Raw genomic sequence first — 12549 nt, forward strand, 5'->3', positions numbered from 1 at the left:
CATCTTAAATATATATCCAATTTTTTACTTAGTTTTTTAGAAATAAAATAACCCAGCCAACTATAGTATACTCACAATAGGCAATTTCAGCCAACCTTTCACAGAACTATTAGTAAAAAAAAAATTGGTAAGCATAGATCTGAGCAGCAACTAAAAAAAAAAAAAAAGAGAATAAAATGTATCACACGTATGAAGTTCTTCGGGATCACAGTAGAAGCGTGATTCCAATGTGAAGCCTTTTGTTTTAGCTTTAATTTACTTCCCTCCACTTTATTTCATTCACTTTTTAGTTGGGGGAGCTGCTCTTCTCGATAAAATCACCAAATTTTCATACTATTACTATCATATCACCGAACAAAAATACAATGGGCTCAAGCAAAGCGAAAACTGAAATTCTGAAAATGACAAATCAATAAATACGGGCAAGCTCTCTCGCTCACTTCGACTAAATCTACAGAACATTTGTCATCGAAATAGTCATATAGTTATCGCATTTTTCCATCTCATATTTTGTTGGTACGTTAAAACGGTAATCTCTTCCATTGATTTGTTCTTTTTTATTTTTTTTCATTGAGATGAAAAAAATGCTTTTGGCTGATCTGAATTTTTCATGTTTTAGGTTTCTGCACGGAGAAAAAATAATGAAAATGTGGTGCTAGATATAGTATGTATTGCGGCAGCAAATAGCAGAAGGAAGGATAAGCGAAGTTGCTGAAATCTCAGAAATATTTGTGAGATTTTTTTTTTTGATAATTAGTTGCTATGCCTGAAGTATTTAATTTCCTAATTGGATTTTGAAGTTGAAACTTGAAAATTTGAGTTTTTGAAGTTGTAATTCTTGGAATTTGAAGTTGTGTTTACTTGGAAAAAATTTGAAGTTTTTGTGAGTTGAAGTCCCAAAAATCCAAAAACTAGCTTGAAAATATTTGAAGATTAGATTTTCATAATTTGATAAAATTTTATGGTCAAACAAATGTTTTGAAGTTTAATTTTCAAAATATGATGTTAAATCTATGGCCAAAGGCTAGGTAAGTTATCCGTCAATTATGTCTCTCTATAGTGTAATTATTTTGGTAATAACTTGCTATGCCTGAAGTATTTAAGCTCCCGTTTGGGAGTTGATTTTGGACTTGAAACTTGAAAATCTGAGTTTTTGAAGTTGTGTTTACTTGGAAATTTTTTTGAAGTTTTGTGAGTTTTTAGTTCCAAAATTCAAAAAAGTGGCTTGAAAATATTTGAAGATTAGATTTTGAAATGTGATCAAATTTCATGACCAAACAGATATTTGACTCAAAATCTATGGCCAAACGCTAGCTAAGTTATCCGTCATCCATGTTACTATTTTTTTTTTTGGGGGGTGGGGGATTCCCGATTCTCCTTTTGGGGGTTCAACTCTCACATAAAGTTCTTGTTACGACAATTCAAAAGTTGGAGAAGGGTTTTTACTAAAATACCTATATTCAAAACTATTCCATTCAGGATCTTTTAATCTGTCAAAACGTTGGATTTCTATATTTTCGTAAGGCCCTCCTGGAATCCCCTTCTCGTTGCCATTGAACCTGCCAATCAAATTCGTCGTAAGACTCACAATGATCAACTTTACGAAGATCCCATTCTATTTCGGAAGCTCATAGCATTGGTCCCGATAAACCCCAATTTAATGCCTCTTCTTCCCCAATAATGCCTATGCCTTCAACTCGTTCTAAAAAAATAGTATTCTGGGTAATAAGTTTTTGATACGCAGCAACCCCTGTTAAAAAGTAATCACAAAATTCCAAACTTTATCTAACCAACCATAGGGTAGATCGACAGCCACTCCTCCAATACGAAAATAATTATGCATCATTCGCATACCGGTGAAAGCTTCGAATAGGTCATATATCAATTCTCTTTCTTGAAAAATATAGAAGAAAGGGGTTTGCGCACCAATATCCGTCATAATAGGACCGAGCCATAACAAATGAGAGGCGATCCGACTCAACTCCAACATAATGACTCTGATATAGCTAGCCCTTTTAGGTACTTGAATACTGCCTAATTGTTCGGGTCCATTTATGGTTTTGCTTCTGTGAACATAGTAGCTAAATAATCCGAACGTGTTACATAAGGTATATATTGTATAATTGTTCGGTTTTCCGCAATTTTCTCCATTCTTCTATGTAAATAACCCAATAATGGTTCGTAGTCGACAACATCTTCACCATCTAGAGTAACGATGAGTCGAAGAACACACCATGCATTGATGGGTGCTGAGGCCTCATATTGACTATCATGAGGTCTTTTCTTGTAGTTGGTGCAATCATAAGTTTTTTAACAATTCATTCTTCCATGTATTACTGAAAGTGAAAAGAAGTTCATCAAAATTTAATCAAAACAGTGAAAACGAAATGACTCTTCAAATTAACGAGTTTTTGTCTCTCGAATGTCCAACTGGGGGGTGTCGAAATTGAATTGTAAATTGTAGCTTTATTTTCGATGTTTAATTTTCTTTTGGGAGCGTATTTAGGTTTTGCATTGTAAATCTGTGGACTAATTATGGAGGAGATTAGCAGAAAAAAAAAATACTATGGTTTTGCTATTAGTGTCTAAGTTCCTTCCAAGTTGCTATATTGATTCGGGAGAAGGATATGTGCCTCTCTAATACTGGAGAGAAAATTGAAACTGAGTGTGAATTTGTATAGGCATGGACCCAAAACCTTTTTAGATACATAATCGTTTAACCTCATGGAGGTTGAAATTCCATAGTTACCATTTAACAGATTAATAATCAGAAAACAAACAGGTATCCCTTTTGGAGAGTTTGGAAAAAAAAAGTTCGCATCAATTATTTTCTTCTTTTCTTGCCTTGTTTTGCTTTTTAGCTTGGTAGTTGAAATGTCTAGCGATGAAATGAAGGTGAATAGTACCATGATTGTGGAGGAACATTCCCTCTGGAGAAATCCTCTTTTTTTTTGTCCGTGTTGTTGTCTGTTTCCCTATTTGTGAAGAAACATCCCTCATTCTGTCATTTTCAGATTCCTTGGGACAAAACGAGATGATGGAATCCTGTGATTGCATTGAGGCTCTAATGCCAACTGGTGACCTGCTGGTTAAATACCAATACCTCTCAGATTTCTTCATTGCCATAGCCTACTTTTCCATTCCATTGGAGCTTATTTATTTTGTCCACAAATCTGCATGCTTCCCATACAGATGGGTCCTCATGCAGTTTGGCGCATTTATTGTTCTCTGTGGAGCAACACATTTTATTAGCTTGTGGACATTCTTTATGCACTCTAAGACGGTCGCTGTGGTTATGACCATATCAAAAATGTTAACAGCTGCCGTGTCCTGTATCACAGCTTTGATGCTTGTTCACATTATTCCTGATTTGCTAAGTGTTAAAACACGAGAGTTGTTCTTGAAAACTCGAGCTGAAGAGCTTGACAAGGAAATGGGCCTGATAATAAGACAAGAAGAAGCTGGCAGACATGTCAGAATGTTGACTCATGAGATAAGAAGCACACTCGACAGACACACAATCTTGAAGACTACTCTTGTAGAGCTAGGTAGGACCTTAGACCTGGCAGAATGTGCTTTGTGGATGCCATGCCAAGGAGGCATGACTTTGCAACTTTCCCATAATCTGAACAATTTAATACCTCTGGGATCTAATGTGCCCACTAATCTTCCTATTATCAATGAGATTTTTAGTAGCCCCGAAGCAATACAGATTCCACATACAAATCCATTGGCAAGGATGAGGAATACTGCTGGTAGATGTATTCCACCAGAAGTAGTTGCTGTTCGTGTACCTCTTTTACACCTCTCAAATTTTACTAATGACTGGGCTGAACTGTCTGCTAGAAGTTATGCGGTGATGGTTCTGATTCTCCCGATGAATGGCTTAAGAAAGTGGCGTGATCATGAGTTAGAACTTGTGCAAGTTGTCGCAGATCAGGTTTTAATCGCTAACTTCCTTTATCTTATTAATCACTGGTTAAAAAGGGCGAGTTCCCAGACAGGTCAATTATGCGTAGAGAGTTCAGCGGTCTAAAAGGAAATGTCCTTTTCGCATTAATCATCTACATTAATTATTAGCAAATAGAAGGTCTCGTTTTCTTGCTGATTCAGACAAATGGCTACTTAAAATGGGAAAAGATGAAAGTCTTGCACAACTACTTTATTTTACCCCTAAAGTGTTGTGCTTTATTCACCATAGCGGCTATTTCCACTTCAAGATTACACTTATCCACACTATCGCTAATGTGTTTTATATGCTTGGGTTATATTATCCTTGTCTTAATGGGTGTTATTAATAATATAATGAAGATGCAAAATACTGGTAACTGTTACTTTCCAGTAAGAGCACATGGACTATGTGTCGCTTCTATGATTAGCTCCATAATTTTCACCTTTCCAATTCTTTGTCCAGAATATTTTTGGTATGTTATGCCCTATGTTGCTCAGACTCTGGTGTCACTATCCGATACGATCTAGAGGTCAGATTCTTTATTATGTAAATTTTAGGATTCAGGGGTATGGATCCGAATGTGGATAGAGGTGTTGCGATAAGGCCAACAGCTGTGTATTACGACATATAAAGTATATATTGTGATTGATTAGAGTTACGGAACTAAAACTAACAAAATTTAATTCATTATAATTTATAAATGCCAAATATTTCGTTCATAAGATATCTCGCGTAATAGTAACACCTTTTCATCCTTTATATAACTGTATATATGACATAAACCCAAAAGTCAAACCAAATGCCCAATCTGTCTTTACTTCTTGGTCGTAGATGTAGTCAAAGCGCCCAAGTTAAGCTGGACATATCCTGTGTGGATCACACAACCACGACCATGTCGTGTTGACATGGGTGCACATGGATTTTAAAGAGTCTGAGCAACGTAGATATGTCAATTTAATTTTAATGTTGGTGGAACCCTTGTGACTTGAAACTTATTGTTGAAGCATCCATAGCATGAATAGGTATTGCACACACTGAACATGAATTCCACTTTCCAATTTTGTTGAGGATTACCAAAAAGAAGTTTCGTCAATAGTACCACCAAATAAATGTTTAAGGTGCGGATAGTGTTGCCTGTAAATTAATCATTAAAGATGGTCATTGGGATGGGGTTACACAAAAGATCAGCTCTTAGCCCCTTTTTACTTGCCTTGGTGAGGGATGAATTGACACATTCGAGGTGAGGTGTCATGGTGTATATTGGTGTATGTGATTTGTAGATGACATAATACTGATTGATGATACTCACAAGGGAGTTGGCTCTAGGGTGGAGGTTTGGAGACGAACCTGGGAGTCCAAAGAGTTTAGGTTGAGTAGGACCTAGTTAAAAAACTCGGGAGTGCAAGTTCAGTGATGCCTCATCTAAGGTAGGTGTGAAAGTGAGACTTGATTTGTGGTCACCCCCGAACGAGTAAGTTTCAAGTACCTTAGGTTTCTAATTCAAGGAAATAGAGAGATCGATGATGATGCCAAACATCGTATTAGCGTGAGGTAGATGAACTTGAGGTTTGCCTCCGGAGTCTTGTGTGATAAAAATGTACCACCAAAACTTGTAAGTTTTACAGAGTGGTGGTTAGACTGGATTTGCTGTATGGAGTGGAGTGCTGGCCAATTGATTTCCATGTTCAGAAGATGCAAGTCGTGGAGATGAGGATGTTGAGACTTGACATGGATGTGGGGCATAGTAGGAGTGATGATTAGGAATGTAAATATATGAGACAAAATTGGGTGGGCTTCTGTGATTTACAAGTTGAGGGAGGAAAGGCTGAGATTGTTTGAGCATGTGAAGAGGTGATGTGTAGAAGCTCCAGTAAGGAGGTGTGAAAGGTTGGACACATTAGGTACGAGGAGAGGTATAGGTAGGTCGAAGAAGTATTGGAGAGAGGTGATTAGACAGGACGTAGTGCTACTTCAGCTTATCGAGACATGACCTTAGATAGGAGTATATGGAGGTCGTGGATTAGGGTAGAAAGTTAGTAGGTAGTTGAGCTTTGTCTTGCTTTATCAGCGGGATTAGGCTTGGTGGGGATTTTGGTAGCACCGTGTTTGTCATAGTATTAGTCGTATGCTTGTAGTCTCTTGATTTTGATATCTGCTGTCTATTCTGTTTCAGTTACTGTTTTATTTCGCCATTGCTATTGTTCCTTTTGTAAGCTCTGTACTCTTTTCCGGGTAGTCATAGTATTTCTCCTGTAGTTTATTATCCTCCCACTTCTATTGATAGCTGTTGTTTCTTATACCTCGATTATTGTATTATTCTGTTGTAGTTTTCATTCTGTGACTATTTGCTACTTTGTTATTCTCTGTTGTTCCTTGTACTTCTGTTACTTCTGTTTTGGGACTACATTGGACTGTATTTTCTTGAGCCGAGGGTCTATCCGAGACAGCCTCTCTACTGTTGGGGTAAGGTTTACATACACACTATCCTCCCCAGACCCCACTTGTGGGATAACACTGGGTATGTTGTTCTTGTTGTTGTTGTAATCATCACAGGAGACTTTGTCTACGGATAAATGCATTAATTGCAGTGTGGATAAGGACGTTTAGGTGCAGAAATAGCCGCTCTCTTTGATCAATTGGATTCTACTGCACTGTTAAATTTATGCTGCTTTTTATGTCCAATCATCGCCCTTGCTTTCTGAAGTTTGTATTAGCAACCCTAACAGAACAGGGCTGCCACATGATGTTTACTCCTGAACACAAATTAGAACTTGTCCTTTTCAGTTTTGAATTAGAACTCGTCATTTTAAGTGCAATTGCGCAATAGCAGCCCTAACAGAACAAGGCGGCTCTATGTTATTATCTGAAGAACACAAATTAGAACTTCTCCATTTGATTTTTTATTAGAATTGTCATTTTAAGTAGTGCAATTGCTTATCAGGTTGCTGTCGCTCTTTCACATGCTGCAATTTTGGAAGAGTCCATGCGAGCCCATGATCAGCTCATGGAACAGAATATTGCTTTGGATGTAGCTCGACAAGAAGCAGAGATGGCCATCCGTGCACGTAACGACTTCCTTTCTGTGATGAACCATGAAATGCGAACACCTATGCATGCAGTTATTGCTCTGTGCTCTCTGCTTTTAGAAACAGACTTAACTCCAGAGCAGAGGGTTATGATCGAGACCATATTGAAGAGTAGCAATCTTCTTGCAGCACTGATCAATGATGTACTAGATCTTTCCAGGCTTGAAGATGGTGTTCTTGAACTAGAAAATGGAACGCTTAATCTTCATGGAATCTTAAGAGAGGTAAATGACCACAAACCGATGCATATCTAGCATACACCGGTAACATGTTGATTTCCTCTAGTAAACAGATAGCATGAGTTCATTTGTTACATTGATTTGCAGGCCATTAATTTGATAAAGCCAATTGCATCTTTGAAGAAATTATCTATAACTCTTGCTTTGGCTATGGATTTACCTATTCTTGCTGTGGGTGATGCAAAACGCCTTATTCAAATAATTTTAAATGTGGCGGGAAATGCTGTGAAGTTCACTAAAGAAGGTCATATTTCAATTGAGGCTTCAGTTGCCAAACCAGAGTACGCGAGAGATTGTCATCCTCCTGAAATGTTCCCTATGCCAAGTGATGGCCAGTTTTATTTGCGCGTCCAGGTTTAGCATTTCTATCCTACATCTTGGCTTAATGGTTGTACCATGTTTTATTGAGGAAATGAGTTTCCATACAATTATGCATGCAGTTCCAAGAATTGTTTGTTGGGTCGGACAGGGAAAAGTGTGTTCTCTGTTACAAAACCAGCAAAGAATCAGGAATCAAGTTGAAACCCTCTTTCCTTCTTTGCATATATTACTTAAAGTTCTGGATTGTTTATTTCGTCTTGAGTAGAATATCAATCAGAAAAAGAGATTTATGTCATTCACTTGAAAATTTACCCTGTTCCGATTATGTTCTTGCAGGTTCGAGATTCTGGTTGTGGCATTAGCCCACATGATATCCCCCTAGTATTCACCAAATTCTTAGAGGCACAAACTACGTCAAATCGAAGTACTGGAGGAGGGGAAGGTTTGGGGCTCGCCATTTGCAGACGGTATGTTTCACGCTGTAAATTTGGGAGTATCATTTTTTCCTAGTATCCCATATTATATAAAGGCTTCTCTCGGACGCCCTCTTTTAACCCTCATTTATCTCTGTGGTACAGTGCCTTATTTATATGTTGCTTTGTGCGCCTCAGTTCACATTATTGATGCACTCATATTGATATTTGAAATGGGTGGATGCAGATTTATTCAACTTATGAAAGGCAACATTTGGATTGAAAGTGAGGGCCTAGGAAAGGGAACTACTGTCACGTTCGTAGTTAAACTCGGAGTCAGCAACCACCCAAATGCATTGCCTATGCTACCTGTGGCTCCTAGAGGCAGGTTGAACAAAGGTAGTGATGATCTTTTCAGGTATAGACAATTCCGTGGAGATGATGGTGGGATGTCTGTGAACGTTCAACGCTATCAAAGAAGTCTGTAAATGACAAAAAAACACTGGTGACATAGTACAGTAGAACAGGACTTGTGAATTTAAGACTTCTTCACTGTTCTGTATGTTCCAATGACAGAGTGCCTTGTAACCAACTTAATTCAATGCCCGTAAAGTGAGCATTGACAATCGCAGCATCTTGAGAATGTCACAATCGAATTTATATATCGAGCTTTTGACAACAATCTGTTAGGCCTACTATGCTGCTGTGTAAGTTCCTTTATAGGCAAGTCCTTTTTGTGAAGTAATGTCTCTTCCAAAAAACAAGCTAAAATATCAAATATAGAATTTTACTGAGACAGTTTAACCCAGAAATGATCATACGTTAGCACTAGTTTCGACAATCTTAAATTGCTAAAGATGATGGTGACGATGGAAAAGATGATCCATAGAATTTATTGCAACTCTAAATGTCAAAGAGAAGAACAAAAAAAGAGAACTTAGGAACTCCTACCTGGTGAAAGTACGGAGGCTGTTCTGATAGGCTCTCGATTCAAGAAAAGATGAAAGTTGATGCCTCATATGACCATTGGAAACCAAGTCGAAATAGTAGGAAGTTTAAAGCAATTGGTTTGGTGTCTCGTCAAGTAAATCCTCCACATGATTAAGAAATCAAATAGTACTTCCCGAGGATCTTTGTAAACGCTATAAAATGATATGATCATCAAAATCGCCTTTTTTCTTTGAACATAAAGGTGACAGATGAACGTGATGATTTTTGCACTACTTAAAAAAGTCATGCAATCAAGTTACTTGGAAAACAATTAGAAATAATTGGTAACCGAATATAAAGCACTACCCAAATTGACTTGTACTGATAAGTGACAGTGGCAATCAGCTAAATTACAGGATATACAGCAAACAGCAGGTATCTTTTTCAATTTTCTCGTGTTAAAATTGGTAGGGTTTTTGAAAAGAATGATCTTTGAAAAAACAAATTACTTCAAAATAAGAGAAATAACTTGTCTAATGAGAGTAAAAATACTGCAGTTTTCTTGTGTGTGGGCACCAACAAAAATTAATAATTAATAATGTAAACAGATCACCGTTTGTTTAAAAAAATTCTAAGAACACATTATCTTTCGTAAAGAAGACACCTTCAATTTAAACATAATAATCCAAGAACGCTTTAGCACTTGGTCTTACTAATTTCATTTATAGTATAGAGCTGCTATAAGCAACATATCTTTTCATGTAACACAAAACTTTAACCTTCAATTAAGATTTCTAATTATAGAGCTGCTACAAGCAACATATCGTTCATGCAACACAAACCTTTAACATTCAATCAGAGTTCCAACTTTTAAGCTGCACAATAATTAGAGGTTGAAAACTCTGACACAAAGACGTTACATCGGATAGCAAACGAGCAGCAGAATTGGCTTGCAAATTATCTGCAATCACACACTGCATTCCATCTGATGCATAGTATAACCAAAGGAAATGCATAACTAAATATGAAAAAGGCGGTAACACGAGAATAAGGTATCAAAACTCCAAAGCATCTATTCAACTTCATGCAGTTAAAACATTCCTTCTTAAAGTACATGAACCAAAAAGGGAATATATAAAAGTTACTAAACTGGCATATAATAACACGAACAAAAAGTAGATATAGAGCCAACACGCCTTATAGTCTGCCATCCTCACTTCTTTGATTTCTTAGATCCTCCCCTGCAACAAGAAGAATATTCATCAAATTTAGACTTTTAAGGTCGTTGATAAACTTACAAAGTCTGTGATTAACTTACTGTGCAGTTTGGGCTGGGGGTGCTGAAGCTGCTGCTGGGGCTGCAGGTTGTACTGGCTTCTCTCCTGGTCCCTATAAATTAGAAAAAACAGCACAATTTCACTTTGTTATACCATAACTAGCCACAATTAGATGACTATTCTATTCACCAGGGGGGAGTGAGCATCTCAAGCTGTTACCTGAGCCAATCGTTCCTCCCTCCTAGCAAACTTTCTTTCCCTGCTTGCTTTGTTCTTTGCCCTCCTGGCCTCAAATTGATCAGACAAGGTCTTCTCTCTTGCCTTCTCAGCCTTTGTTTTGTGAATGTTTTCCATTAGCACACGCTTGTTCTTAAAAACATTACCCTTCACCTTCATGTACATGTCATGATACATGTGCTTGTCAATCTTCTTGGACTCACGGTACTTGCGAAGCAAACGCCTGAGAACTCTCATTCTCCTCATCCACAGCACCTTTGTTGGCAACCTAGCTTCCCTGGTACCCTTGCGCTTACCTGAGAAAAGACTACATATTGAGTATCAAGTGCCTCCAAAAAACAATTCTTTTTTCAGTTTATGAATATCTCTAAAACAAACCTCAGCCATTTTTCCAATTGATCCTATATTCAAGTTGGTTGATTTTATAAATCGTTTTCAGTTTGAAGTATGATGAAACACAACTTAATATGGTCAATTACACATATTGGAAGACAACTACATTTCAGACAAAGTTGCATGATAATATTAAGAGAAGCATTTTTACCAGAAAACAGAAATTATCATTACTAATTCAAGTAACCAACGTCAAAAGATTATAATTTATAAGGTACCATATCCAGAGTGACGGCCCTTCCTTTTGGCTTCCTTCATCCTGCGGGCACGAGAACGTGAATGAATTTTGGTTGGTTTCCTGATGATGAAACCATCCTTCACCAACTTCCTGATGTTTTGCCCTGCACTCAACACAAATTAAGAGAATTAGAGGCAACCAACGTGTGTAAAGACCAACATATAAAGCAAGCGAAAAGGCATCATCTGCTAGAGCCTTCTTAGGTCTTATTAAAGCTATATGTCCATGCTTCTCCTTGTGTTAAGACCATTTATGTCTGCTAAACCATGACAAAGATGCACATACGCTTGAAACATCACTTACAGATAAATAACTTTACCTCTGCAACACTTATATTACCCAATACTAAGCTATCAATCAATCTTTCAATTATCCTCAACCGCATATCAATTTAAAACTACTACACAAATCCCCCATATCCATACTACCCCCATTTCAAGTCCATTTCACTTCACTACTAAACAATTTTCCATTAAGATAATTATCATAAATCTATCTATAGTCAACAACAACAACAACAAGATACCCAGTGTAGTCCCACAAACTGTGGTACAGGGAAGGCAGAGTGTGCGCATACCTTACCCCTACCCTACCCCCAGAGGTAGAGATGTTTCCAATAGACCCTCAGCTCAATACAGATTGCAATAAAAGTTGAAGATACAAAGACTAGTATGAAATAATATCAAGCAATCTATTCATTAAAACCCAAAGAATATATCTATTCTTACAAAACATATCCATATCTAACAATCACAAGCACTCTCCTACAGTACCTACCTTAAAAGTGAAAAACAACAATTACTGAACAAATCAAAAAGTGATGATAAAAATCCAAGAAAACACAAAGGGTATAGAGTATATATATAGAAAAAGAATCAAAATCTACATTAGACCTCTGAGCAAACTTATATATATATACTTATATAAAAAGAGTAAAGAGTGTTGACATACTGGAGTTGGCCATGGAGATTTCGTTGCCTTCATTGGGATCAAGCCACACTTTACCCCTACCACACTTGAGTACACTCGCCGCCAAACGCTTCTGTAGTTTCAGTGACACCATCTTTGTTCCTTCACCGCTCTTGTACAAAGGAGAAACAAACGAGGTGCTTCAGATAAGGCTTTATATATTCAGCCACCTGATTAGGGTTTTTCATAGGGCTTAGCTTTTTTATTGGGCTTACAAAGGAGACTTAATATGGACCTTCAAGATAGATGGGCCTAAGCCCATACAAAACAAGTACAAATTCAGAGGAGATTTTACCAGCATATAATACAGGGCAAATACCATAAATTTCGACAGTTTGAAGTTTAATTACAGAAAAATTTGATATTTTGCATAATTACTAAAAATCTTTAATTGTAAGTCTGTCGAGATACATAATTAGTTTTCAAATACATTTTTTTGATTTTTGATCTGTCGAGATAAATAATACATCCAACGAAGATACATTTATTCCTTG

The 12549-nt window shown here is 37.1% G+C and overlaps 2 protein-coding genes across 3 annotated transcripts; one reads left to right on the forward strand and one right to left on the reverse strand.

Moving 5' to 3' along the window:
- LOC107864062 (ethylene response sensor 1) lies at positions 1 to 8693 on the forward strand. 2 transcript variants are annotated; one of them, XM_016710317.2, is made up of 7 exons: positions 1 to 529; positions 620 to 731; positions 3015 to 3940; positions 6894 to 7262; positions 7365 to 7631; positions 7935 to 8065; positions 8259 to 8693. In XM_016710317.2, the coding sequence occupies exons 3-7, from the start codon at positions 3035 to 3037 to the stop codon at positions 8497 to 8499; spliced, it is 1914 nt and encodes a 637-aa protein (XP_016565803.1). In that variant the 5' UTR covers positions 1 to 529; positions 620 to 731; positions 3015 to 3034; the 3' UTR covers positions 8500 to 8693. The 2 variants fall into 2 exon arrangements, with proteins under 2 accessions (XP_016565803.1, XP_016565804.1); XM_016710318.2 differs by having other exon boundaries at positions 1 to 516.
- Positions 8694 to 9989: 1296 nt separating this feature from the next.
- LOC107864061 (60S ribosomal protein L19-3) lies at positions 9990 to 12260 on the reverse strand. Its single transcript, XM_016710316.2, has 5 exons — positions 12038 to 12260; positions 11067 to 11189; positions 10438 to 10751; positions 10260 to 10330; positions 9990 to 10182 (listed from the first exon to the last, which is right to left on the reverse strand). The coding sequence occupies exons 1-5, from the start codon at positions 12147 to 12149 to the stop codon at positions 10155 to 10157; spliced, it is 648 nt and encodes a 215-aa protein (XP_016565802.1). The 5' UTR covers positions 12150 to 12260; the 3' UTR covers positions 9990 to 10154.
- Positions 12261 to 12549: the final 289 nt, after the last annotated feature.

The sequence above is a fragment of the Capsicum annuum genome, chromosome 3 (assembly GCF_002878395.1).
Source record: "Capsicum annuum cultivar UCD-10X-F1 chromosome 3, UCD10Xv1.1, whole genome shotgun sequence".
In the NCBI taxonomy this organism is placed as follows: domain Eukaryota; kingdom Viridiplantae; phylum Streptophyta; class Magnoliopsida; order Solanales; family Solanaceae; genus Capsicum; species Capsicum annuum.

Excerpts from the sequence above, each read along its gene's own strand:
- LOC107864062 (XM_016710317.2), top strand. The coding sequence starts at position 3,035 with ATGATGGAATCCTGTGATTGCATTGAGGCTCTAATGCCAACTGGTGAC. Across the intron at positions 7,263-7,364 it reads TTCATGGAATCTTAAGAGAG|GCCATTAATTTGATAAAGCC; the intron begins GTAAATGACCAC and ends ATTGATTTGCAG. Across the intron at positions 7,632-7,934 it reads AGTTTTATTTGCGCGTCCAG|GTTCGAGATTCTGGTTGTGG; the intron begins GTTTAGCATTTC and ends ATGTTCTTGCAG.
- LOC107864061 (XM_016710316.2), bottom strand. The coding sequence starts at position 12,149 with ATGGTGTCACTGAAACTACAGAAGCGTTTGGCGGCGAGTGTACTCAAG. Across the intron at positions 10,752-11,066 it reads GGGCCGTCACTCTGGATATG|GTAAGCGCAAGGGTACCAGG; the intron begins GTACCTTATAAA and ends GTCTTTTCTCAG. Across the intron at positions 10,331-10,437 it reads GGGAGGAACGATTGGCTCAG|GGACCAGGAGAGAAGCCAGT; the intron begins GTAACAGCTTGA and ends TCTAATTTATAG.